This window comes from Melanaphis sacchari, unplaced genomic scaffold, assembly GCF_002803265.2.
Source record: "Melanaphis sacchari strain LSU unplaced genomic scaffold, SCAv2.0 Contig7_pilon_pilon, whole genome shotgun sequence".
Lineage (NCBI taxonomy): Eukaryota > Metazoa > Arthropoda > Insecta > Hemiptera > Aphididae > Melanaphis > Melanaphis sacchari.
Window position 1 is genome coordinate 3,899,714 of NW_020271560.1, and position 24,563 is coordinate 3,924,276.

Below are 24,563 nucleotides of genomic sequence, written 5' to 3' on the forward strand. Positions count from 1 at the left end.
TTACTGTTATATTTTTGTTTCAACTTTTTGTTTCTGGACATTTTTTATTTATTATTCTTGTTTTATTTTTTTTTCTTATTATCATTCTCTTATTTGATTTCACACTAAAAAATCATTTTAAAATATCACATTTCTTAGCGTTTTTTATAATTTATTAGTTTCTTACTTTTTTTTTTTTTTATTATAATAATAAAAAAAATTCAATATTACGTACTCTATTACTTTATACGTTTATTAATATACTTGACGACAAATTTAACATGTTATTTCAGAAAAAAATGCTGACTCTAAAGTGTGGGTATTCTAATTTATCATAATGAATTATAGAATTATACATTAATATCAAGATTAAGTATTAAAAATAAGGTTTTACTTTCAATTTATTACAATGCTTAATTGAGTAAACAATTTAATTAAGTTAATGAAAATGTGTTATCTTTGCATTTTTTATATACAAATAAAATCAATTTTTCTAAAATATAAAATAATATACTTATTGTAGGTACCTACTAAATAGTATTTTAAAATTAGCAAAACAAACTAAAACGAAAAAAAAATTATCATACACTCTAACATAAGTAAGGTTATGAGAGACGAAGCGAAATTAAATGAACGTAACCTGGGTAGTTAGTATTACAGCTGCTAGTGAAACGGGTTTTCGAAATAATCAGCATTTCACAGCAATAGCAAGCTTTTGTAGCTTTCGCAAACAGTTATTGCAAGCTCTATCAATTAAAATTACGATAAAAATTATATTAAACAATAAAACAATAAGCACATGTATGACAGATATCGATAACACTTTTGTCATGCATTACAATTTTTTAAATATTCTACATATAATTGTTAATACAATAATTTTTGTAATTTTTTCTACTTATGATTTAATTTTTAAGCACGCAACTGATCTTTAATCCTTAGCATGCTTGAATAATTTTCCACTGAATGTGATTTATGTACATCTTAAATAGACACATGAAGCATACTGTGTACACACTGTAAACATTACTACTAATGTCAATAAAATTAATAAGCAATAAAATGTATTCCTAATACCTATTTAACCATTACATACCACTACATATAGATACACTTTTATAGCTTGTTGGGGTCTCCCTTGTCTTTCAATACCCATGGCTTTGAACTTGAAATTAGCCAAATATAGATTATTGACTTTTTAATTTTTATTAATTTTTGTTACAAATTTTAAGTAAAAATAAGAAATATACTATCTATGAAAATTATATTGTGCATTGATGTTTTGTAAAATATCATTTGAGTTACTCCAGATTATTCTCTTTTTTCTCTAGGTTTAGGGTGGTCAAATCTTACAAAAATAAAATAATTTATAATTTAAAAGATAAGATACCTAAAAAGTACCATAAATACTTGTAGTCTGCAGACACTTTCATTTCATAAATATTGATTATTCTTCGCCCCCTATTGGTTTTTGGTCTCTGTAGATCTACGTAAAAGATTTCCTAAGTACCAATTAAATGTGGGACAAATGATAAATCAGGTGAAAAAAATTTATTTTTTTTTATTCTGGATTTTTAATCAATAATTTTTATTCACCAAATTTTTTGAGTCACATTTTTTATTTATTTTTTGGTATACGATTTATGAATTAAGAGTTAAAAGTTTATATTTAAAATGAATAATGAATACCTCAAACTTTTACTGTAGATTGACAGACAAAGGTTATAAATTATGGAATATGAATTGTGAATTGGTAAACGAAAACGATAACATTTTCGTTAACAGTGACAGTAAAAATAAATAATGACAAACTTATCATTTTAACATTATATTGTTGTTTACTGGAAAAAACAAAATACCAGCTATAAGCCAGTACATAGTTTAATGTGTTATACACCCTATGAATCACATTATAATTTAATACTATAGCTCACATTTCATAATATGGTGCAGTTACATAATAATTAATGAACATGCTGAGATCAGAGCAGAAAGCATAGTGAACATTATACTGCTTTAGCCAAACCATTGAACTATTATCACACGTCTTTTCCAGGAAAAGTCGAAAGTTGACGTCTATGAATATGCGAATTGACCAAAATACTAAATTATATAACGAGACATTAAATTTTGCTTTGTATGGTAAAGTCGCCTCCATCACATTCACCACTCTTAATGATATGACTAAATAAAAACAAAACTGTAGCAAGAGCTCGGCAGACGATTAGAGATACCTGTGACGTTGAGGGGCAAGTCGTACAATACCGCTCATCCCCTTTATAGCTTTCTATTTTATTTTTGTATTTTAAGTTTATGTTTAATAAAGACAATATTATACTTAACACACCACGTTTTTATTCTTGCGTTGATACATGAATCAACTAGTCAGGACATGACAAATGTTTATATTATTAACACCGAGTATTTGAGTCAATATTCTGCATTATTTCTTTGACTACTATAATAGTACATATTATAAAATATATCATACTATTATTTAGTACCTAGTTATAAAAATCATAATGCAGTATTGCGACATTATGGCCTTCTTCTTTTACCAGCCAAACATTTTAGTGGTCTTTAGAGGTTTTTTCGATTGCTTTATTAGTCTATCCGGAGCTTGTAAACAAAATACACGAGAAGATGGCTGCATAAAGGAATACATACAGTGAATAATTAAATTAAACAAGAATAAATAGTATTTAAAAATACTATGGGGAAATATCCTTTGAAAATATAGGCTAATAGGTACACCATTATTTAGCAATACCCAGCACCGGATCTAGGGGGGGGGGCAATCCAGGGCATGTGCCCCGGATACTAGTCATAAAAGGGCGAAAATTTCTAATATTGTAATAAGTAAAAAAAAAAATAAATAAAAAGGTTATTGATATAAAAAGGCGCCAATTTCATATTTTGCCCCGGGTTAAAAAAATGTTAGATCCGGCACTGGCAATACCGCTCTCAGGATCATTCCAAAAAAAAATTATAGGGGTGTATGAACTAACTAATTTCCAACTCATGAAGTCATAAAATTGAGATGACAAAAATGTATTCGCTTTGCTTAATTGATAATCTCAATAAAATGATTAAATTATTTACTTCATTATCAATTTATTATATCATTTTTTTTTGTATATATTAGGTACTCACATTTTTTTAGTTTTTTAAATTTTAAAAATAGTTTATTTTCACAGCTTTTTAATATAATTATGATCGGGTTTTATAATGCTTCAATTTTAGCTTAGATAAAATTATACCATATTCAGTTAAACCTGAAAAAATATTTTTTAACTGTTCAGCACATAAAACCAATTTACATCGATTTTATAATGGACAACCACATTTATTGAATCTTCTATGGTGACTAATTTATGATTTAAATAATATGCACGTTGTTTGGACTTAAATTTAAATAATTTATATAAACTGTAAACAAAAATAATATAGTACCAACTTAAACTAGATTTAAATAAAAATATTATGTGGGTATCTTAATAATCTTAAAATATAATTAATAAACATAATGTATTTGTACACATACGACAATTAAAACATAATTTATAACTTGACTAAAATAAAAATAGTAAATATTTTTATTGTATTTTTTATTGATTATAAAAAACAACGGCTGCAAAAGCCATTAGTTACAATTTTTTTTTTTTTTTTTTTTTATTATTAATAGTAAATATTATATGTGTATATTATAGCACTTATAATAAAATCAAAATAATTGATTTTTAAATTTAAAATTTCATTTAGGACTATATATTATTTAATTTTAAATTAGGTAAAAACTTATAAAATAAATGATAAAAATATAATATAGCAATTGCACACATAAAAAAAAAACCAACCAAAGGATTACAAAATAATTTTTTTTTAACATATACACATTTATTTATAAACAATGTTATGATTTATGAGTATACCTTTAATAAACCCATGTGATAATAGAATGATAACAATAAGCCATAACAATTTTCAGGACAGTCGAACACATACATGACCAGAGTAACATACCCAACACCTTAGATGCAGCACTCGGACCGGATATAGACAACATCAAACAATTTTTGAAATTCTTAAAAAATCTAAATTATGCAACTTAATATTTTAACAGAAAATATAAATTAGTTATTAAAAAAAAAAAAAAAAAATTGTAACATGTTGTAACTAATAGCCATTTTTATTTTCTGTTGATTTTCAATAAAAAAAAAACCCTGTAGAAATTAAAAATAGGATTCAATTACGATGTACGTATAACAATTAATATAACACACTTACTGGAATTATATTATGTAGTTTAATATGTTTGATAAATATCATGAAATTTCGACCGCATTTTTCAAATGGATTTTTAGAAACTCATTTATATCACTTATTAATCATAATAATATATGGATTTATTCTAATAAATATTCAGAAGTAACTCAGCAAATTCAAAAATAAGTGCACACATTTACGATGTTAGAGAACAGACTGCAAAGAACTGTACAAGTCATAATACATTACGTTAAATGTAAACCTCATGTGTATTGATTAATTCACCAATAAATGATGGCAGTAGAGGAGTAGTATTGTGCAAACAGAGCCTCCTCTATTGTCGGTTAAACAAGAAAAAAAATGTAAACCTTGTTATTATTAATAACTATTATGATAAAACTTAAAATCTAATCTCATCGGATTTAGATGTTGGTTTTGCAGTATTATATCACATTAGCTTTAGTCGTAGGTATAGATATTAATTATTACAAACACCGGTGTCTTCTCTTGACACCGATAAGTTCGCTGGTATAGTGATTCTCGATTATTCGTATCCTAACATTTCGTAACAAGTATAGTTATAAGCTAGGTCTCTTAGCCTTTTTCATGCCACTTGGATTTATCTTGAAACGAAAATTTGAGTGGACATATTATAATCCTCAACAGAACGAATTTTGGATGCTTACTCAACCGATCGTTCATGGAACCATTCACGGTCGGAACTCAATCGGCTCAATATATTCAGCTAACTATACATTGGTTGTAGTCTGTAGAGTACAACACAGATAGTACTTACACAATATGATGAATATTTAATAGTGGTAAACGCTTGAAATTGCCTAACAAGGGTTGGATAAGATCATAGCATACAAACGAAATATTTTCTGTTTTTTTTTATGTTATTAGATATTTAAATGATAACAAATAACATGATAACACGGATAATTTCAATCAAATCAACCAACAACGTTGTTGACAGTTGTGACCGGTGGTCTATACATAGAAATAATATTGTTCTTGACTTTTAATAAATTATTCCGAATTGATTTGATTGTGTCTTCAAAAACCATCTTACATGCATTAAAGGGCGTACGAATAAATTTACAAAATAAGTTTTTTTTATTTGGTGTTGCTGATGGTTGTTGGATTGAATTTGATGTTGTTTCAATATTTATCTATGGATAAAATAAAATATACTCAGTATATTATATTACATAAAATTAAACACGAGTAACAGTTACAATGTAGCTTATATTAGTTATATTATTATAACACCAGTATGTTTTAGAATACAGTCGTTAGCCGGTAAATAAATTGGAATGTGACAAAATATTATTTCTACCAACACAAATTATATATAATATTATATGTATTTTTTTTTAAATAATATTTTAAATAAAAATTATAACACTGAGTCTATTAATTATAATGTATAATGCAAGATTTTAAATTTAGATGTGTTTTATAATTTATTGTATATGTACTGTTTTAATTCAATTCAATAAATAATAATACAATATTACTATTAATATAATAGCCTACAATTTCATATTGAATTAAAACATATTATTAGTAAGTACGCAATTACAATTACGCAAATAATGATTATAAGATTAATTTTTAGTTTAGCTATTACTGTACTTTTAATACATAAATTAATTTATAAACATTACCTGTGTAGGTTGCGCTGTATTAGCAGGTTCCTGTTTGTTTGAGCCACCATTGCTTACAGAGTCTACAAGTACTTTAGAGTCAGGATCTTCACAATTTCTAAACTAATCATAAAATAAATCACTATGAGAATCAATTAGTTCAATATTTTTAAATAAAAATGGCACACAGATACTTAAAAATGTACATTATTAAATATAGTTTTAAATTATAAAGTCTTTTAAAATGTATATAGAACATTATTATTTATCACTTAATTTTCAATTATATACAATGTTTAAGTTTAAGTATATTAAAGGTTTTTCTATTAAATCATCTAAATTATGTAAAAAAAAAAAAAAAAATCGAATATCGAATAATACCGAACGTAATAGTTATTAAGATGGGTAGGACTTACTTGCACTAAAGAAAATATTACAATAAATGAAAAAATAATAGTATTTTGCTTGGAAAATATCATTTTAACAAGCCACTGTTGTTCTTCACTGTAGAGTTTATTAACAATTTACGAAATGTATATTATTTTTTGTATTATTTATTGATTAAAAATATCGAAAAATGTCCAAATGACATCTATACCAAATATAATATGATTGGTGTTTCCAAAAACTTCGGTTTTTTTTTTTTTTTTTTTTTATCAGACACGCTTTCCTCGTTTTTACATTTAAACTAAACACATGCACATACTATAAATAACTAGTTTTTAAATAATTTGTTACAAGAACATATACAAGTGTTTCAATAATACAAATTCAAATCATCACAAAAAAAAAATAATTACTGATTACACTAATACATACAATTTACAGTTTGAAAATGAAAAAAATTGTAATAATGTATTGTTTTGATATTCATAAACAAACATTAGTTAAATGAGCAGTTGTCATTAGGTTTAGCATGAGTATAAATAACTGGCTATGTCGAAAAAATATAAAACGCAAGACTTAATATAGGCTGACTTTTCTGGTTAATTCTATTGGATTTATTTATTATCTTAGAATATAAAAAATAATTATAATACACACGGGTTATAATGAATACAAAAACAATAATAACAATAAAATAATAAAAAAAAATATCCCAAAAATTTCAAACGGTAAAAACTTTAAATTATGTACGTTTTGAATAGTTTGATAGAAAAACGACTACTGTTTAAACGAATTGAAATAAAATTGTGTACACGTATATCTTTGCAAACAAGTATATAGAAGAAAATTAATGTTTTCATTGGGTAGTGTACAATACTATCACCTGCATTTCATTAACAGATATTTTCTATTTCATTTTTGTTGTAATATTGGAATTTGACGTTACCATTGCGGGGTAAAATAAGTAGGTACATCGAACGATAAAACACCGCACACAGCTACTGATCTTTTATTACTGTATTTTCACATAGGTAACCGTTTTGCATACACAATATGATTTATCATTAAATTCAAAATAACTTTTACATCACAGTGACTTAAGCATGAAGATTAAAACTAATTTAATTATTTTAAATTTTTTTGGAATTAATCAATGACATGGTTAATTCGATAATCAATTTCTATTGTACAGTTGGGTGTTTACCAACTTCCCCATTGTTTTTAATTGAAAACAGTGAAAACTTGCAACGTATATTCTTTTATGCCACGTCAATTATCTTGTAATACTCAAATTTCACAAATTAAAATGCATCTTCAGATCCTTCGATTGACAGAATAAAAATCAAAATAAGAAAATCATATTGTTTACGAGATTTCTAGAAACGTATCAACCAATCGATAGGCACGAAAACACAAAATAAAATATTTTCGTTTGTTTATACTTAACAAGAAATATTTAATTAATTCCAATAAACCGTTACAACATAACTTGTATTATTATAATAAGTATTGATAAACATAATATTGTAAAACTGCTATTCATTAATTATTTTGTTGAATTTTCCAAAGGTTCATCATTTGCTGTTTTCAGTGGATTAAATTTCTTCGCGACGTTTTTCAGTGAATTAAATACCCCTTTTATAGGCGAAAGAATTTTTTCAACGGGATATGTGATTAAACTACGAACGCTACTTGTCATTGTTTTTTCCTCTGAATTATCTTCGGTCGTTTCCTCTTCGTCCTATGACAGATGACAAAACATTAGAGTAAAGTAATAACATTAAATTTAAAATAATAAAATATATACATATTTATTTTCTAAAGTAAATGTTTAGTGATTTTCGATAAAAAATTATTTTGAAACAATCGTTTTATGGTGTTAAATTATGATATATAATTCATCAATATAATTAGTATTATTACAATAATAAACATACATTAATTTTATTTATATTATATTTAAGGTTTAAACTTGTAAGACATTATTGATAAAAAAATTACCGATAGAGATTCAGATTTACTGTCGCCAATATATAATTTCATATTAGGTTTGGTAGCACCAACATTTGTATCTGTTTTATCTAAACAAGTAGTGCACTAAAAAAATGACAAAATAAATCAACGTAAACGTTTATAATAATATGATGTATATTTTATAATATTCCAATTGAATTATGAATATTTGAATGAAAGTGGGCCATAAACGTCTAAGGTAAAATAATTAAGGTACTTGGAATGTTCAATATTAACAACACTGTTTAATATTTAACGCTTTATTGCCTGTTGGGTGTAGTTTTGTATTCCATTGATTAAACAAAACTTAAACATCATAGCCTTGGTATAGGATATGAAAAGTGAAGCTTCGTAAGCCTTAAATTTAAAAATAACGACTTAATCTAGACAATAATATTATTTTATACACACACCATAATATTGTAAACATTATAATATTATGTCATTATGTGAGAGAATAAGTAAGTATTTAATATAAAGCTACGTAATATTATATTTACTAAAAAAAAATAAACAGTAAATTAATATTTGTGAACTCATAATTTAATAAAAATAATGTTCTTGACATTTATTAAAATAATTTAGAAGGTTATAATTTACTTACAATACAATAAAATTTAGTCATTTCAATTACTACACTCTAAATATTGTAAAAAGTAGGTAATATTCAAATATTAGATTCGTGCGTTATTTATCACTAGTCTATATATTGAATTAATTTTTTATTAATTATATCACATAATTTAAAATAGTCAAACTTACTTGGACCACTATTAGTAACGCAATCGCTGACATAAAAAACCGTGTTGAAATCATTTTAATTTCGTTTAATATAGTAAAAAAATGTTGGCTAAATATACACTTGATCACTAACACCGAACGGTCTCTGTCTACGAAGTTCTAATAAAACTGTTTAATACTACGACGAGTGATAAAAATTTATTAGATTACATAAAAATGTTGTAAAGTTAAAAGTTCATGTTAAGTAGGTTAATATAGTAACATAAATAATTACTGTAGTTAAAAAAAAATTAACTTTAAAAGCTATAATTGACACAATATTTTATATAATATTATTGTATTCAATTTATTGTTAACATGATTATAATACATCCATATTTTATAAAGTATGATAAAAGCAAATGTTTTAAAAAGCATTAATTTATTTATTTATTTATTTTTCTTAACTATATATTATACATCGAACAAAGAGATATAATCATTTATGAATTACGTATATTTAATTATTTTGTTCTCTTTGCCATCAATGAAAATTATTGTATTTTATACTAAACATTGATCTATTGAATAATATTGCGCAATACAATTTAAAAAAAAACCACATTTTCGGCATCAATAGAAAAAAATGACACCTACAATATATTACATAATGTAGGAAGTTTTTAAATGAAAAGTATTCGAAAAAAAAATCTATTCGAATGAACTTGTGTTCGAATAGTATTATATACGAATGTTATATTTTCCTATTATAACAAATTATTCACGAGTTCGCGATATCGGATAATCGAGATAGGTATATATGCTTTTATGATCGCTTGATAAACCAGCTATAAATACATTTATGTATAAATGTGTAATCATCATCCCTATGACTCCAACGAGGTTGGGTTAGGTCAGCACATTCAGAATGACACAGAAAGTTTGATCGAACAGTTGATTCAGAACAGACATCCAAAAAAGTTCAATGAGTCCGAATAAAAAAGAAAAGAACGTATTAAAAATCTTGTTCTAAGTTGTGTAAAGCTGATTCGCGCAACAGGCTCAGTCGACCAGTTCATGCAATATGCCCACCCGCCCCTCACAGCCACAAAGTTTGGTCTGATTTCGTGACTCGTTCGTATCGATTATTGTTTTTCGTGACAACGATATAATATTTCGGATGTGTTCCACTATCGAGTCTTTTCGCCGTAGTGCAGTAAGCATACTACGAAATATTATTTATCCGCATGTTCGTGGGCAACTACTCTAGGTTGGGATGAGTATCAAGAGCCGTAGTCACACTTTCCGGAAGTGTCCGCGATTTATAACCGCTATTCGGCCGTTTTTGTTCAACCTGCGGTACCAGTTTAATGCCGTTTCATGAGTTTTGGACTATTTCTCTTCCCCCTATTCCTGTCAGTGCTTCATTCAACGTTCCCCAGCCATGGGCCTCTCAAATCATCCCCTAGTGTCGTTCCTGCCCGCAGTCAAATCACCAGCCCGAGTTCCTGCACAAATGTAAGGTCGTTTATATATTCGTTGTCGCTCGATTATGTGAGTCGACCATTGCCGCCGCCTAATTTTACAACATATTATTCTATTTTTCTATTTATTATCAATAATTTAATGATTAGCATTAGTACTGTGACAGATAACTACCATAATATTTTTCCACGAGGTCCGCATATCTGTCGGGGCGATGGTGAGTCGCATGTCCGCTGTGACAGATCTGCTGCGACCGTTTCTTTTCGTCCTTCTTTCACTGATGCATCCTCTCGAAAATACACGTCTGTACCGGTGGAAGATATAACCAACAAAATGAGATAAATAAAAAGTCGTAGCCGTACAAAAACTCCAAAATCTCCTAAATACTTTTATGTCACAGTTAAAAAATATTAAATAATAGAGATTAAATGTATTAAATTTAAAACTATATCGTTTAAAAACTCACGAATAAATAATTGTACATAGGAATAAATATCAAAATAGTGAAATAAGTCGTGTAGAATATATGAAAAAAATTAGATTAAAAAAATCAACCAATTTATCAAAATTATATTTATTTTCATGTATTTTATATTTTAACGATTATTGACAATTAATTTTGGTGTAAATAATATGTAATTTTTCCACCTTTTGCGTTTACTTCTTATATTGGGTCTTACAAATTTTGGCGTAAACAATATTTCGTTTTTGCATCTTTAGCGCTTATGTCTTATAGCCGTCTGTAGGTACATTTCATTCCCGACAATGAACCGTCCGTTAAACACGTGATCGACGTCCGCCGAAAACTTAAAACGACCCCTACTATTACATCGTATTCTACCTCATTAATCGGACGAGAGCCGTGCGTTTTCGAAACGTTACGCTGTTCCACTTTATTCTGTGGTTCCTTCATGATGCGTTGCCTCCACGTTATCTGCAACGTTTGTTCATTTGATTTATATTATATTACATAAAAAAATATTAAGCTATTCCATTGAGTTTTATTTATTTCACCCTACCGACGTTGGCTTTCAAGTAGTTACGCGCCACAACACATTACCTATGATAAGCATTAAGCACTAACCAATAACCATACTCAATAAGTGTATTGTATTATGAATTAGTATTATCATATTGTTCTCTATTATTATAATTTTTACCATCAGTATTTCATATCATTATTTGTTACTTTTATTTTCTATTGGTGGTGTATATTCATCTGCTCGTTACAACTTTTTTTTTTTACTTTACTATTCTGTTGTAACATTTTCCTATATTCCATTTCTCAATAAAAAAATACATTTTTTTATGATCTATTACTCATGCTTAGAATCAATTTTAGTATGAAATTTGATGTATTATTAAATTAAAATTTAATTCATCCATTTCAGTGAACCAGTTGATACTTACTATACAACAAAGTGGTATCCACTTTCTAACCTTTTTTTTTTTTATTGTATACGCAATTTGTATAAAAAGGCAATCAATCGACAATTTGTGTGAAAAAAAAACTACATAAACGATCACGTCGTACGTTTGACAAGCACCAAACGACAGACAGGCAAGGGCATCGAAAGGTGAGATAAACAGTGGCATATTTGAGTGGAGAGCAATAAAAGTATTCCCCTTTAGATTTATCTTTACTATTTTGTAGAAGCTTTATTATCAAATAAAATCCATAATTATAAATTATGTTTACTCGATTATCATTCGTTCCCAACAAATACGGTTACAACTAACTCAATGGGTGTTTAAAAAGGGGAAAAAAGGTTCTATTAATTTCATTGATGACAATTTAGAAATTAAATCTAAAAAAAATTGTACATATGACAATAATAAATTATAATTTATTATTAGTACCTAATAATAATTTGTTACAGTACAAATGTTGTCAAGTTCATATTCTAAGAAAAAAGAATATTTAATAAATCATATTTAATTTTAAGTCTATAATCAAGAAAAAAATCAAAATATTCTCTACAAAATAATTAAGTTAATATTACCACATATCACTGATAATTTATAAGTACAATTTTAATTGATAAATCGTAGTATAATTTTCTTATCTGTTATAAGCTTTAACTGACCAATTTTACAATATAATATGTCCAAATAATAATTTGCTTATTGGCTTATGCATGGTAATTTACTTATTTTGTTATGCTTTGCTTTATCAACTTAGGTTAAAAATTTAGTTGCGGTCGAATATGAGGCAAGATCGGTTAGTAAAATTGACTTTGCTAAACATTCATACGCATGCGCAGACCTCAATTTTGGGGAGTGCCTTCCATAACTTTGGACCCTTTCTTAACAATATATATATATATATATATATATTTGATGAATTATAATTTATGAATAAATATTACTTATATATTTTTTTTTTTATTAAGTAGGTAACTTACTTTTCAATTTAATGATAATAAATAATGTATAATGGTAAAGAAAAATAACAATAAACATATTTTAATTTTTTTTTTTTTTTTTACATTTAATATTTAATAGTATTTGTATGAATATACACTTAAACATTACTATTATCATTATATAATATATACATACAATTAGTTTTGAGTAGAATACATTTTCAAAAAAACCTAGTAGGTATTTTCTTCAATTTTAAATTGACATATTTATCATTGGTATATAATTACTGTATAGTACTAATTAGGCAAGTTATAAATTTCATTGGATCTAATATTTATTTCTATTATAATTTCAATGTATACTTATTGTTATTACTTTCGTAGTTAATTATATCTAGCTATTATAATCATAATAAACTATTTTCGCGAATACTTAAAATATTTTACATTTTATCATTTTTTTTTATCCTAAAATATAACTTATTTTTTATCACATATTTTAGAAAGAATAACATTTTTATTCTAATAAAATCAGTTAAAATATGGGCTTATATATATATATATATAATGCTATTGGACTTAAATTTTACTTTTTAGGGCCCCCAATTACATGTTGGGGGATACTCAGCCACACCCAGTACCTCCCGTGCGCACGCCTATGTACACAGAGATATTCAAATAGATGAAGTACTTTACATATTAACTGCCAGTAAAAAAAATATATATATATAGCCCTTGTATTATAAATCATAGTTATTTTATTTTTATATGATTATGTATTTAAGCTTTTGAGCAATAAAAAAGATATTTTTTTATTTTGTCAAATGTTGTTTAAATTATAACTGAACAAGTTTGAACCAGTGTCTAAAATCTCAAACAAAAATATATACGTAAATAAACTATTGTCTTTAGAACTAGTCTTCAAAGATCAACAGTTACTTGACTTTAACCAGTCATACATTGTATTCTTAATAACGTAGCTGAACACCTTTAAGTAGTTGCCTAGGTTAGGTTACCTAAACTTAAAAGTAAAACTATTAATCAATCTTCACTCGGAATCGTTTTTCTAAAGCAATGATTTTTATTATTGTACATAATATCAAAATATCACAGAAGTATACTGTATGCTTTTATCTCAAAGTTTTTTTTTTTATTTTTATTTATTGCTACTTTTGGTCTATGGTTTATATACTTATTTATTAATATTTATAATTTTATGTTTTATACATACTATAGTAACTAGTCTCTATACATATATACATATTACATATAGAGATATAGTTATCGTATTAGATCATTTAGATTATCGTAGAAGTATAACGGTGCTGGGGATACTTTAGCCATCCTCTCGGGTGTCCGTTCATTGTCACCAGACGGTCTGTCCGCTACATCGTATCTATTACAGTCTTACAGATATTTTGAAAATATCATTAACTATGGTAAGTAATATTTTTATTGTAATTTTTAAGCTTTTTATACACAATAACATGTAAACTATAATTTGTTATTAAAGATACCTTACTTCGAAATTGACATTTTAAAAATTGTACTTAAAACAAAATCATATTCATCATAAATATTTCTATGATTATTACAGTGGAAATTAATTTATATGTTTACTAATATGATAAGTTTGACATCATTTAACTAACTTAAAGAAAACATTTGATATGGTCAATCGTGATATTTTTGTTGCTATGCTTAAATTACTTGTAATTATTAATTATTTTCTAATGTTGTTATTATGTCACATTGAACTTGTGAGGTTATTTAAGTGATTTTATTCCGCTAAGATTCAACTTTTATACACTAAATAGTATCTATGATCTATATCAAATATGTTAGCTTACAAACAATTAAAATGTAAAATTATTAAATCTCTAAAACAGTTAGATAATAACAGAATTTCAACTTAAATATTATTTACACGTGTACTCATATATTGTGTATATACTATATAATACATGGTATAACCTACCATATAAAAATAAAGTTACTAAGTAAAATTTAACTTAACTGCATGTACAAAACATGTTAAATAAAATAGCGTGTACTTATTAATTATGTGATTTCTAGTAATAAAGTGACAAATTTATAATTATAAAGAAAACAATTGTTTTGTGTGTTAATTGAACGATACCGATTTTAATATAATTTTAAAAATTATCAAGTACAGTTGAAATATTAATTATTTCATTTTAATTTATCACTTTCCCATTCCCTGTTTTCTTGTACTGATATTTTGACGTAACGGTATTAATACGTTAATTACTTTCCAGATTTTCTTTGCAGGCCATAAAAGGAAACTAATAGATTTGGACACAATAGAACGAATTTTGGCTGGAGCTGATGTTTGCCCTAGATTTGATTGATCTGTTACTCTTTTAATCTTTTCATCCTAAACAAAAACTAGAGTTCATTTCTATTAAAAATTAATTTGTTTTAACGTAATAGAATAAAATATAGACAATAGAATGATGTGCAATCAATATTTAATTATAAATAATTTCATTAGGTACATGTTTTTTACTAAATTCAAAATCTTAAAGGTGGGTAAAATTTAATTTAGATATTTATTAGAGTTTATAAAACTAATATCAGTTAAAAATATAATGAAGTCTATAACAAAAAAAAATATTAAAACTAATACTTTAATCAAACAAATTACCTACCGTAGAAGTGTTTATTTTATTATCTACAACTGCAAAGTTACTCATTTTTGGTTTTGTTGCAACACCATCAGTAACAGGTTGACAGGTTATAAACAATAAAATAATAAATAAAAAAAAAACAACAACTTTTAAATAAAATGGATTAATATAGTATAATGATATACCATATACATTATGTAATAAAAATTTTAGTGATTTGACCTCTGTATTTTGAATAGAGAATGGTTTTGAATGTTCAGCCATTGGGATAAAAAATAAATATTTTTGTATTTATAACCTTTATATCGAGCTAATATAGGAGGAAAATTAGTCCAGGTAATATTTTATTTTTTAACTTAACACCTTAATTGAAGTAGTGTTGTTTGGACACCCCCTTCTATCAAGCTGTCCAGTCTTGCAAATATTAACCATATTATAGCATAATACAGATTTTAAATATATTTTTAAAATTAAAAAAAAAAAAAAAAAAAACTTAACACCTTATTAATTAATAGAACTTTTGATAGAATATTATTATGAAATAAAACTTTAGCAATGAACAAAAAAAAAATAGTTGATTATCTTAAAAGTTAAAAAATATTACACCATTAAAAAACAAATTACAAAATTGAATTAACAATAAAAAATAAATAAAAAAAATCATATAACATGCCGTTTTTAAAATGAAAACTTTTGAATTTCCCTGTTATCCTGAAGATGGTTCTTTTTAGTTACGTTTGTTTTGATAGTTAGTATTTATAAAGGATTTTTATGGATATTACGAGTTCTGGTTTATTCAAATACAAATCCCTGAAATATAGTTAATTGGTGCATATTATTAAAGAAAAGTTATTCCATCATATAATAATCCTATAATTACAATAGTTTTGTAATGTGTAAATACTGAAAATAAACTTTTTTATTAATGATAAAATAATAAGTAGATTATAACAGTAGGTATTAAAATTTAACATCTAGTTTAATAAAATGATTAAAATTGTTGAAACTCACATGGATTGGAGAAATTAAAATAATCATAGAAATAAAGATTTGTGTAGCAATCATTTTATCGTCTTTTAAATTTTCTATTAGAACTAAAGCTTAGAGAGAGATAAAAAGAGAAAGAAAATGAAAATATTAACTCACTGATAAATCACTATGACGTACCACAAAATAACTTAATGATTTTTTTTTTATTATTATGGTGTGTATATTTTCTGTGCACAAACATGTTCATATCTATGCACAATTATAATCAATTCACATGTGCGTCAATATTATACATTTTCCATAATAATGTAAACACCTACTTGTAGTTAAAAACTATAACTTTTAAACAATACCAGGTTTTTTTTTTTTTTTTGTCACGCGAAACATACTTTTTTATTTTAATTGTTTTGGAGTGTGTTATTAAGTTAAATAGTATTAGGCATTATACATTATTTTTATCATTTAGTTAAATTACTTTAAATTACATTATTTTCAGGGCACTAAAAGGTCATAAAGATATATTTGTATAATTAATGATGGTTAAAAATAAAAATATTTATGTGTATGATTTGAATTCAGAACATATTACACTTCCCTCGCAGACCTGCTAATTGGTCCTAATGTGAATATAAATATTTTTTTGGGCACAATTTCATATCATAAAACTATGTGTTAAAAATAAATTAAAAAAAGTAAATGCGTTATAAAAATAATACTATTTAGTTATAATGAACATATTTATAAATTTATAATTTATTGAAGTTTCAAAATATTTTAAAAATAATATAGATTTAAAAGTTTTAAAGACATTTAAATATTTATGTATAAACATCAATGATTCTATGAATAATATAATAGATTCTCTTTAATTGTGTACTAAAATATGTAGAAAATATTTTTAAGCGAATGATTCAGGAATGAATAATCGTCGAGACTTGACAATCATCAGTAGTAGATAATCTAAATTCATTACCCAAAATTAAGTTAATTTATAAGCACCAATTAACGCTGTAAGTAACACCGGTTATTTGTAATGGGTGTGTTAAATTTGAATTCGATATCAATCATTTTTTACGAAAAACGATGCTGAGTAAAAATAGTTTGTCAGCGTGTATGTCTATGATGTCTATGAATATTTTATTATATGTTTATATTCCTATTAGTAATTCATTTTACTATTAATAATAGTTAATATAAATAGTTTTCTGTGATATTTTTTCCAAAAACATCCTATATATTTTATTAATGTATTATTTTATTTTGTTTACAGTTACACCCTACTCAATACTACAGAACGTCAATGTTTTTCTGTAAGGAAAATATTATTAACAATATTTAAGTAATATAAGTAAAGTAATATAAGTACTTACTATATATAGTAAGAAATATTTTTTTCTTAATATTTAAATCATTTATATACAATAACTTATTTTTTACATTTGTTATTATTATTATTATTATCATGTATTAACCTTTTAGTGTGATTAGTGTTAAATTCTAGTGTTTCAGATTTTTCTGTTTTTTATTGTTAATTTGTTGTACATAGGTTTTTTAATTTTCCCCAAAAGTATCGTAGAGGCCAACATATTGATTGAATAAACTTAGAGAGATATTTGTATGGGCCATTTGATTTATTTGATTTTTTCATAGTTTCATCATCCTGGTCTATTTCTAGGTCCTGTTGATAACAAAACAACTTTAACATTTATAAACTAATTTATTTACAAAATTTATTTATCAACCACAACTTTTACAAAGATCTTAAAATTCCAAATCTTAACCAAATCTCCAAATCATACTACACCATATTTCACAATAAGATCTAATCACACACAAATTCACTAATCACTAATAATTGTCAACTAACTTATTTTTAAATAACCCGCTCATAGACTAAAAAGAAAATGGTGAAGGATCTACGATGTACCTGAGTAAAATAAGTGCTGAATGTTACTATATCAGGTAAAATACCTTTCTAATCATAAAATTGCACTGTTATATTGTCACTCTGTAAAGTGTTATCACTGGGTAACCTTCGAAATCTTAAGATGCATGTTAATTATTTTATAGGTCATTTATCAAACCTACTTAACGTACGAAACTGTATAGATTATAGATTTATTTTGATGGAAAAAAAAATAAACCATTTATTACCTAGAAAACTTCACAGGAAATGCTTAAAAAAAAAAATTGTCAATAATTATTATTGATAAAAAATAAACTATGAGAAACATGGATGTACCTATATTAAATATTACATATTATTGTCATATTAAATAATATTATAGTGAATTATTATTTTTTTAACAAAATCAAATGTTATATTTTATGTAATTATAATATTACCGTAGGGTCAGTAGTTGTAATTTCTGCTTTACTTGCTCCAGATTTAGATGTAGATGCATATTTTGCCTTAGGTTTAGTTTCAGGTGAAGCTAAATCTGTTAGTTCAGTGGTCGTCGGACAAGTTATAAACTAAACATTTTCATTTAAAACAAACTATCAATAATAATATAAACTGTATAGTGAACACTTAACTAGTATAACTATGAGATAATTACAATAATTTAGCATTTCAAAAGTAATAAAATTCCCGTAATTTGTGGTTTATATTGAAATGTTATCATAAAATATACAATGTACGTATATTATAATATATACCATTATACTAACAAACACCATTCTCAGAAATTCATATTATAGCATATATATTATTTAGTATAAATAATGAACCTAACAAAATCTATTCTCTTAACGTATTTTAATATATTAGTTTTTTAATCGTAATGTAGCTCAGTTTTGGATTTTAAATTTATCGATTCCGCAATGAAGTAATCAAAGTGATATACAATTTTAAAATGAAGTTACTTTCTTATCTAAGCGTTAAATTAGTTTTCATGATATTACTAAGTTACTAGCATTTTAATTCATTTTAAAGTCACGTTATATTATTATTTTTCCCTAATATGTAAAAACCCATTTTAAAATATGTTTTGTTTTGTACAAATTATTGTTTTTATAGGAAAAAAAAGTAGTAATCGGAAATCAATATTAATTGCATAACATTATCCATACTATTTATTTTTTTGATAATATTAAATTCTAGAATTTTGAAATATTTAATGCACTATTTTTTTTTATTTTTTTTTTTTTATATATAGTTTTATGATCTTTTGAAAATAATTTAACTGAAAATCAGCAAAATCAACTTCATTTGAAGTTTAAATCATAGGATGGCTTCACTTTATTTTATTTTTCAACAAATTTATTTTATCACATTTTTTATTTTTGCATAGAAATATATTTTTATCAAATTAACTTATTGTAATTTTGCATAGACTGGGAATTTTTAATTGTAAAAAAAAAAAAAAAAAAAAAGAAGTCTAATTATTTACTATTATCCAATTAGTTACTTTTTTTTCTAACCAACTTATAACTTTTACTAGTTTTAAACTTAACATATATCTGTCTATACTAACTAAGATTTAAAAATATGAAACAAATTATTTAACTTGACCAATCTAGAGAGTTGTGTTTCTTGGCTAAGCAATGAGGTACAAAAATAAGTATTAAAAACAACTATTTTTTTAATTCTTAAAGCAAAACATTATGTGATTTTAAATTTTTGTAAATACTCTTATTTAATAAAGACAAAAAAAAAAAAATACCACGTAAGCAAAAACCTTAACATTAGAAATCTTTGTAGGTGAAACTCACTTGGACCAAAAATATTATGAAAATCGCTGATATTAAAATTCGTTTGGAAATCATCTTATTCAGGTTCTTAAATTAAACAGTTCAAAAATTGTATTTATTGAGAAATGAATTAATAAAATCACCGACTAGTATACAGTTTACGGTGGGTCATACGGTTTTATGTTTTTTTCGCTAGTGTTTTATCTGTATAGGCGGTAATTAGACTCATAATACGATTAAAATTGTATGCGCAAGTGTTGCAGTAACACTCATTTCCCGTGGAAAATAATAGAAATGTTACAATAATTATTCGGTTAAAAAAAATTGAAAACTCCTATTTTGCAATATTTTTGGTTTTCATTATCCTTCTAAATATCATATTATCAACTATCACACTTATAAGTATGTCTTTAGACTATAAAAAGCCTGGACATAAACGAGTTAAAAAAATTAAGTTAAGTTAAAAGTTAAGTAAATTTTAACTTATTAACTTAGCTATTTTAAATTTAATATTCATTAACTTAATTTTTAACTTAAATGATTTTTTTTTTGATATTAACTTAATAAATAACGAGTTACTTTTAATTATATCCAAGTTCCGTTATTTTATAAATATTTAATGATAAATATAATTAAATTATTATTGATTTATGATATTTACCTATTGCGTAAACATTTATTTGGATAAGAAATAAATACAAATAAAATTGAATTCTCGTTCCAGAATTGTTCAATAAAAATAACTAAATTAAATACATATAAGTATACCATTCTATACCGTGACTTACGAGTTTATTGTAATAATAATAATTAATAATAATTAGAAAATACTAATAAGTAATAATTATAATAATTAATATGATATGGGTAGAAGGTAAAGCATGTAAATCACTAATATACAATTCCCAAGAATAATATTATGAAAAATTTCGTCATAAATAATCAAATTAGATATTTCTGTTTTGGATAATGCTCATATCTATTTAAAAAATAAAATGTTTATATTTATAAGTAGCTAATATTGTCAATAGACAAAATAGTCCTCCAAAGTTCACTTATCGTTCTTGATTTTCACAATGCACAACTGTTTAGTGCATTATTATATGTAACATTAGAGTAAAATATATATATATTTTAAATTCCATTTTATTATTTTCATTTACTTATTTAAAAATGTATATTTTCTGTTATAAATCAAAAGATTATATTAGTTTTGCATGCATTTGGTACAAAATACATATTTTTTTTTATCTGTACTATAATTTTCCAAATTTAGTTTTATGTATAATAAATCTATTTTCTGGGCTTAATAATATTTATGAATTTTATTATTTCAAGCTATATTATTACTGGATATTTATGTATTAAAAAAAAAAAATAATAATAATAATAACTTGACTTAAATTTATAAGTTAATTGAACATTTTCATATAACTTTTAACTTATCTGGATTAAAAGAAAAATTAGATTAACTTGCCTAGACATGGACTATAGTAGTTATCTATAACTGGAAAACAACATCTCTAAATATTACAATTTTTGAAACGGAATGAATATTGGTTGATTATTTTTGTGTGCAATACATATTTGAAACTCATTATGAAAACCTTAGTTACTACGAAATCCAAAACCTTGATCATATTATTATAATATAAGATACAAATATTTATTCAGAGTTGATTTTTACAACAAATGGTTAGCAAAATGCGTTATTTACTAATATATTATTATGTACGATTGGCTCTATTTAGAATTGATCATTTATCAAGAAGCTGATTTTGTTGATAAAAAAATTAAACAGAAATATCCTAATTAAATGTATATGTATATCTACAATAATAACGCACAAGAGTACTTAAACGATGACACATCAGTAAAACTGTTTTTTTTTTTTTTTTTTAAATGGTTATTTAGCACGATAATTATTAAATACGTAAAAAAAAAAATATAAGTTTTAAAATATTTATTTATTCGTATTTATTTTTATTTTATTTTAAAAAATTATGTAGTTAGATCAGTGGTTCCCAAACATTTTGTTGTATGCCATAAAACTAAAATTAACTTATTTTACGCCTCCCATAAATATTATAACATAAAATTACAATTACAATAAAATTCTTTATTTTATAATTGTTATTAAATTATTTTTATGGCCCAATAATTATAAATACAGAATAATATAGCATAAAACAAACATATAATGAAAATACTAGTACTTAAAAAAAATATTATACGAGTGTATTTACACATACCTCTCAAATCAAGAGCTCATACTTCCCTAAGTCCAAAAACTGTCTGCCTCATCCGTTCGTTGAAGAATCCAGATATCACCTATAGATAATACATAATGTGTTTGATTTTGATGTAATAATTGATTGTTTGGCTGACGTAGCGCGGTTGATGCAATCAGTCACCCTCCACAGTGTTTAAAAACCTACTTAAAAAAGAAAACTGCATTACAGCATATAATAATATATATTTTCAACAATTCCACGTACTAAACATTTGAAATCAAAATCGCAAATAAATCCATTTTCTTTTTCATCGACTAACATCATATTTTCTGAAAATGGATATTCAAAACCCTTATGTTTAATACTTGATTTAAAAAAAGTACCTATGCAATTTGAAAAAAAAAAATCTAAATCTTATCAAAAACTTATGTGACTAATGCTGAGCGAAGTAATAATTGTTTTGATTTTACAAAGTGTGTGTGTTTTTCTTCTTATTATTATTATATTATTTACTTTGTCTGTTATCAACATTTGTGATAGTGAAAATTCGCAATAGTTTTCTAAAACGCTAGGAAAAATAAAAATAAATAAGTTCAGTTGTTTTTTAAATTATTGTCCAAAAAATTTTTTTGCTTAGTTAAAAAAGGTGTCCCGACAATTTAGCGCGCGACAATTGAGCGCAGACAATTGGGCGAAGACTATTGAGCGCGGGGAAAATTGGGCACTGCGACAATTAAGCGCTATAATATTTTACTAACTGCTGTTCACGAAATGATAAAATTATAAATAAATCTGTTCAAACAGAAATAAATGGCTGTTTTTTCCACTTTTGTCAATCTATATGGAGACATATTCAAAACACAGGACTTGCCATAAAATACCGTGAAAATTCCGAGTTTGCATTAAATATTAAAATGTTAAATGCATTAGCATATGTTCCTCCAGAGTTTGTTATTACTGCATTCGAAGACCAATTACAAACTGATTTTTATATAGAACATGAAACAATATTGACACCTTTCTTAGATTATTTCGAAGACACGTGGATAGGTCGTATAAGTCGTAACAGGCAACGAAGGTCTCCAAAGTTTTCTATAAAATTATGGAACTGTTATGAGTTGATTAAAAATGATATACCAAGGACCAACAATGCTATTGAAGGATGGCATAATTCATTTAAATCAATTTTAAATGCAGTTCATCCATCAATTTGGAAATTTATCGACGCTCTAAAAAAAGAGGAAAAGTTGAATCGCGTGAGAATTCATCAATTTATTGCAGGTAATGAACCAAAACCAAGAAAAAAAAAATACAAAGATTCAGGATTAAGGATAAAAAATATTTGTGAACAATTTCATTCTAGATCAACTGAAGAGTTTTTAAAAGGCATTGCTCAAAATATTTAATAGTTTAACTTGGCTCATAATGTATTATAAATTATACTATGCCTACTTTTTTATTTTTTTAAATTATTATTATACATTTTTTGTTTGACATTTTGTATTCAGATATAATATTATTAATCATTCTATGACTTAAATTTATTATAATATATTTTTTATTTATTTATTATTTTTTATATATTGCGCTTAATTATCTTAGCGCTTAATTTTCGGAGCGCTTAATTGTCGTGTGCTCAATAGTCTTCGCTCAATTGTCACGCGCTCAATTGTCTGCGCTCAATTGTCGTGAATCCGTTAAAAAACTTGAAAATTTAGTACAAATTTTCTCATAAGTTGTTCGTAGTGGAAATTTAAAAAAGTTGAGCGTAAATCCATATTACATTTTTATGAGTGTCTGAAGACAAGTAAGACTTTTGACAAAATTCTTCAAAATCACAAAAATTTGTAAATTATTATTTTAATTTAAAAAAATAATAGTAATAATAATTATGATAAGATATCGCATATGAACTTACTCATCATTTTTGGCGTGTCGTTTACGTCATCATTACTTGATATTTCTAATAACGAATAACAACGATACAAAAATAATTTTAATTATACCTGTTTAGTGTATAATATAATTAATACTCATACAATAAATTCTATTACCTAAACATTTATGCATATTTTGTATATATTATTATAATACTAATAAATAATAATCATTAATCAATTGTGT

General features: G+C 25.0%; 4 protein-coding genes across 4 annotated transcripts; all 4 read right to left on the bottom strand.

The window, feature by feature from the left end:
• Positions 1–5,123: 5,123 nt before the first annotated feature.
• LOC112601850 lies at positions 5,124–6,483 on the bottom strand. The gene is made up of 3 exons (XM_025349672.1): positions 6,314–6,483; positions 5,919–6,020; positions 5,124–5,420 (listed from the first exon to the last, which is right to left on the bottom strand). The coding sequence occupies exons 1-3, from the start codon at positions 6,374–6,376 to the stop codon at positions 5,202–5,204; spliced, it is 384 nt and encodes a 127-aa protein (XP_025205457.1). The 5' UTR covers positions 6,377–6,483; the 3' UTR covers positions 5,124–5,201.
• Positions 6,484–7,040: 557 nt separating this feature from the next.
• LOC112601848 lies at positions 7,041–9,275 on the bottom strand. The gene is made up of 3 exons (XM_025349670.1): positions 9,060–9,275; positions 8,286–8,381; positions 7,041–8,025 (listed from the first exon to the last, which is right to left on the bottom strand). Exons 1-3 carry the CDS (start codon positions 9,111–9,113, stop codon positions 7,831–7,833), a joined length of 345 nt encoding a protein of 114 aa, XP_025205455.1. The 5' UTR covers positions 9,114–9,275; the 3' UTR covers positions 7,041–7,830.
• Positions 9,276–14,933: 5,658 nt separating this feature from the next.
• Positions 14,934–16,643, bottom strand: LOC112601835. The gene is made up of 2 exons (XM_025349644.1): positions 16,531–16,643; positions 14,934–15,266 (listed from the first exon to the last, which is right to left on the bottom strand). Exons 1-2 carry the CDS (start codon positions 16,582–16,584, stop codon positions 15,075–15,077), a joined length of 246 nt encoding a protein of 81 aa, XP_025205429.1. The 5' UTR covers positions 16,585–16,643; the 3' UTR covers positions 14,934–15,074.
• Positions 16,136–20,361, bottom strand: LOC112601834. The gene is made up of 4 exons (XM_025349643.1): positions 20,227–20,361; positions 18,856–18,984; positions 17,982–18,187; positions 16,136–16,329 (listed from the first exon to the last, which is right to left on the bottom strand). The coding sequence occupies exons 1-3, from the start codon at positions 20,278–20,280 to the stop codon at positions 18,038–18,040; spliced, it is 333 nt and encodes a 110-aa protein (XP_025205428.1). The 5' UTR covers positions 20,281–20,361; the 3' UTR covers positions 16,136–16,329; positions 17,982–18,037.
• Between the last annotated feature and the right edge of the window lie 4,202 nt (positions 20,362–24,563).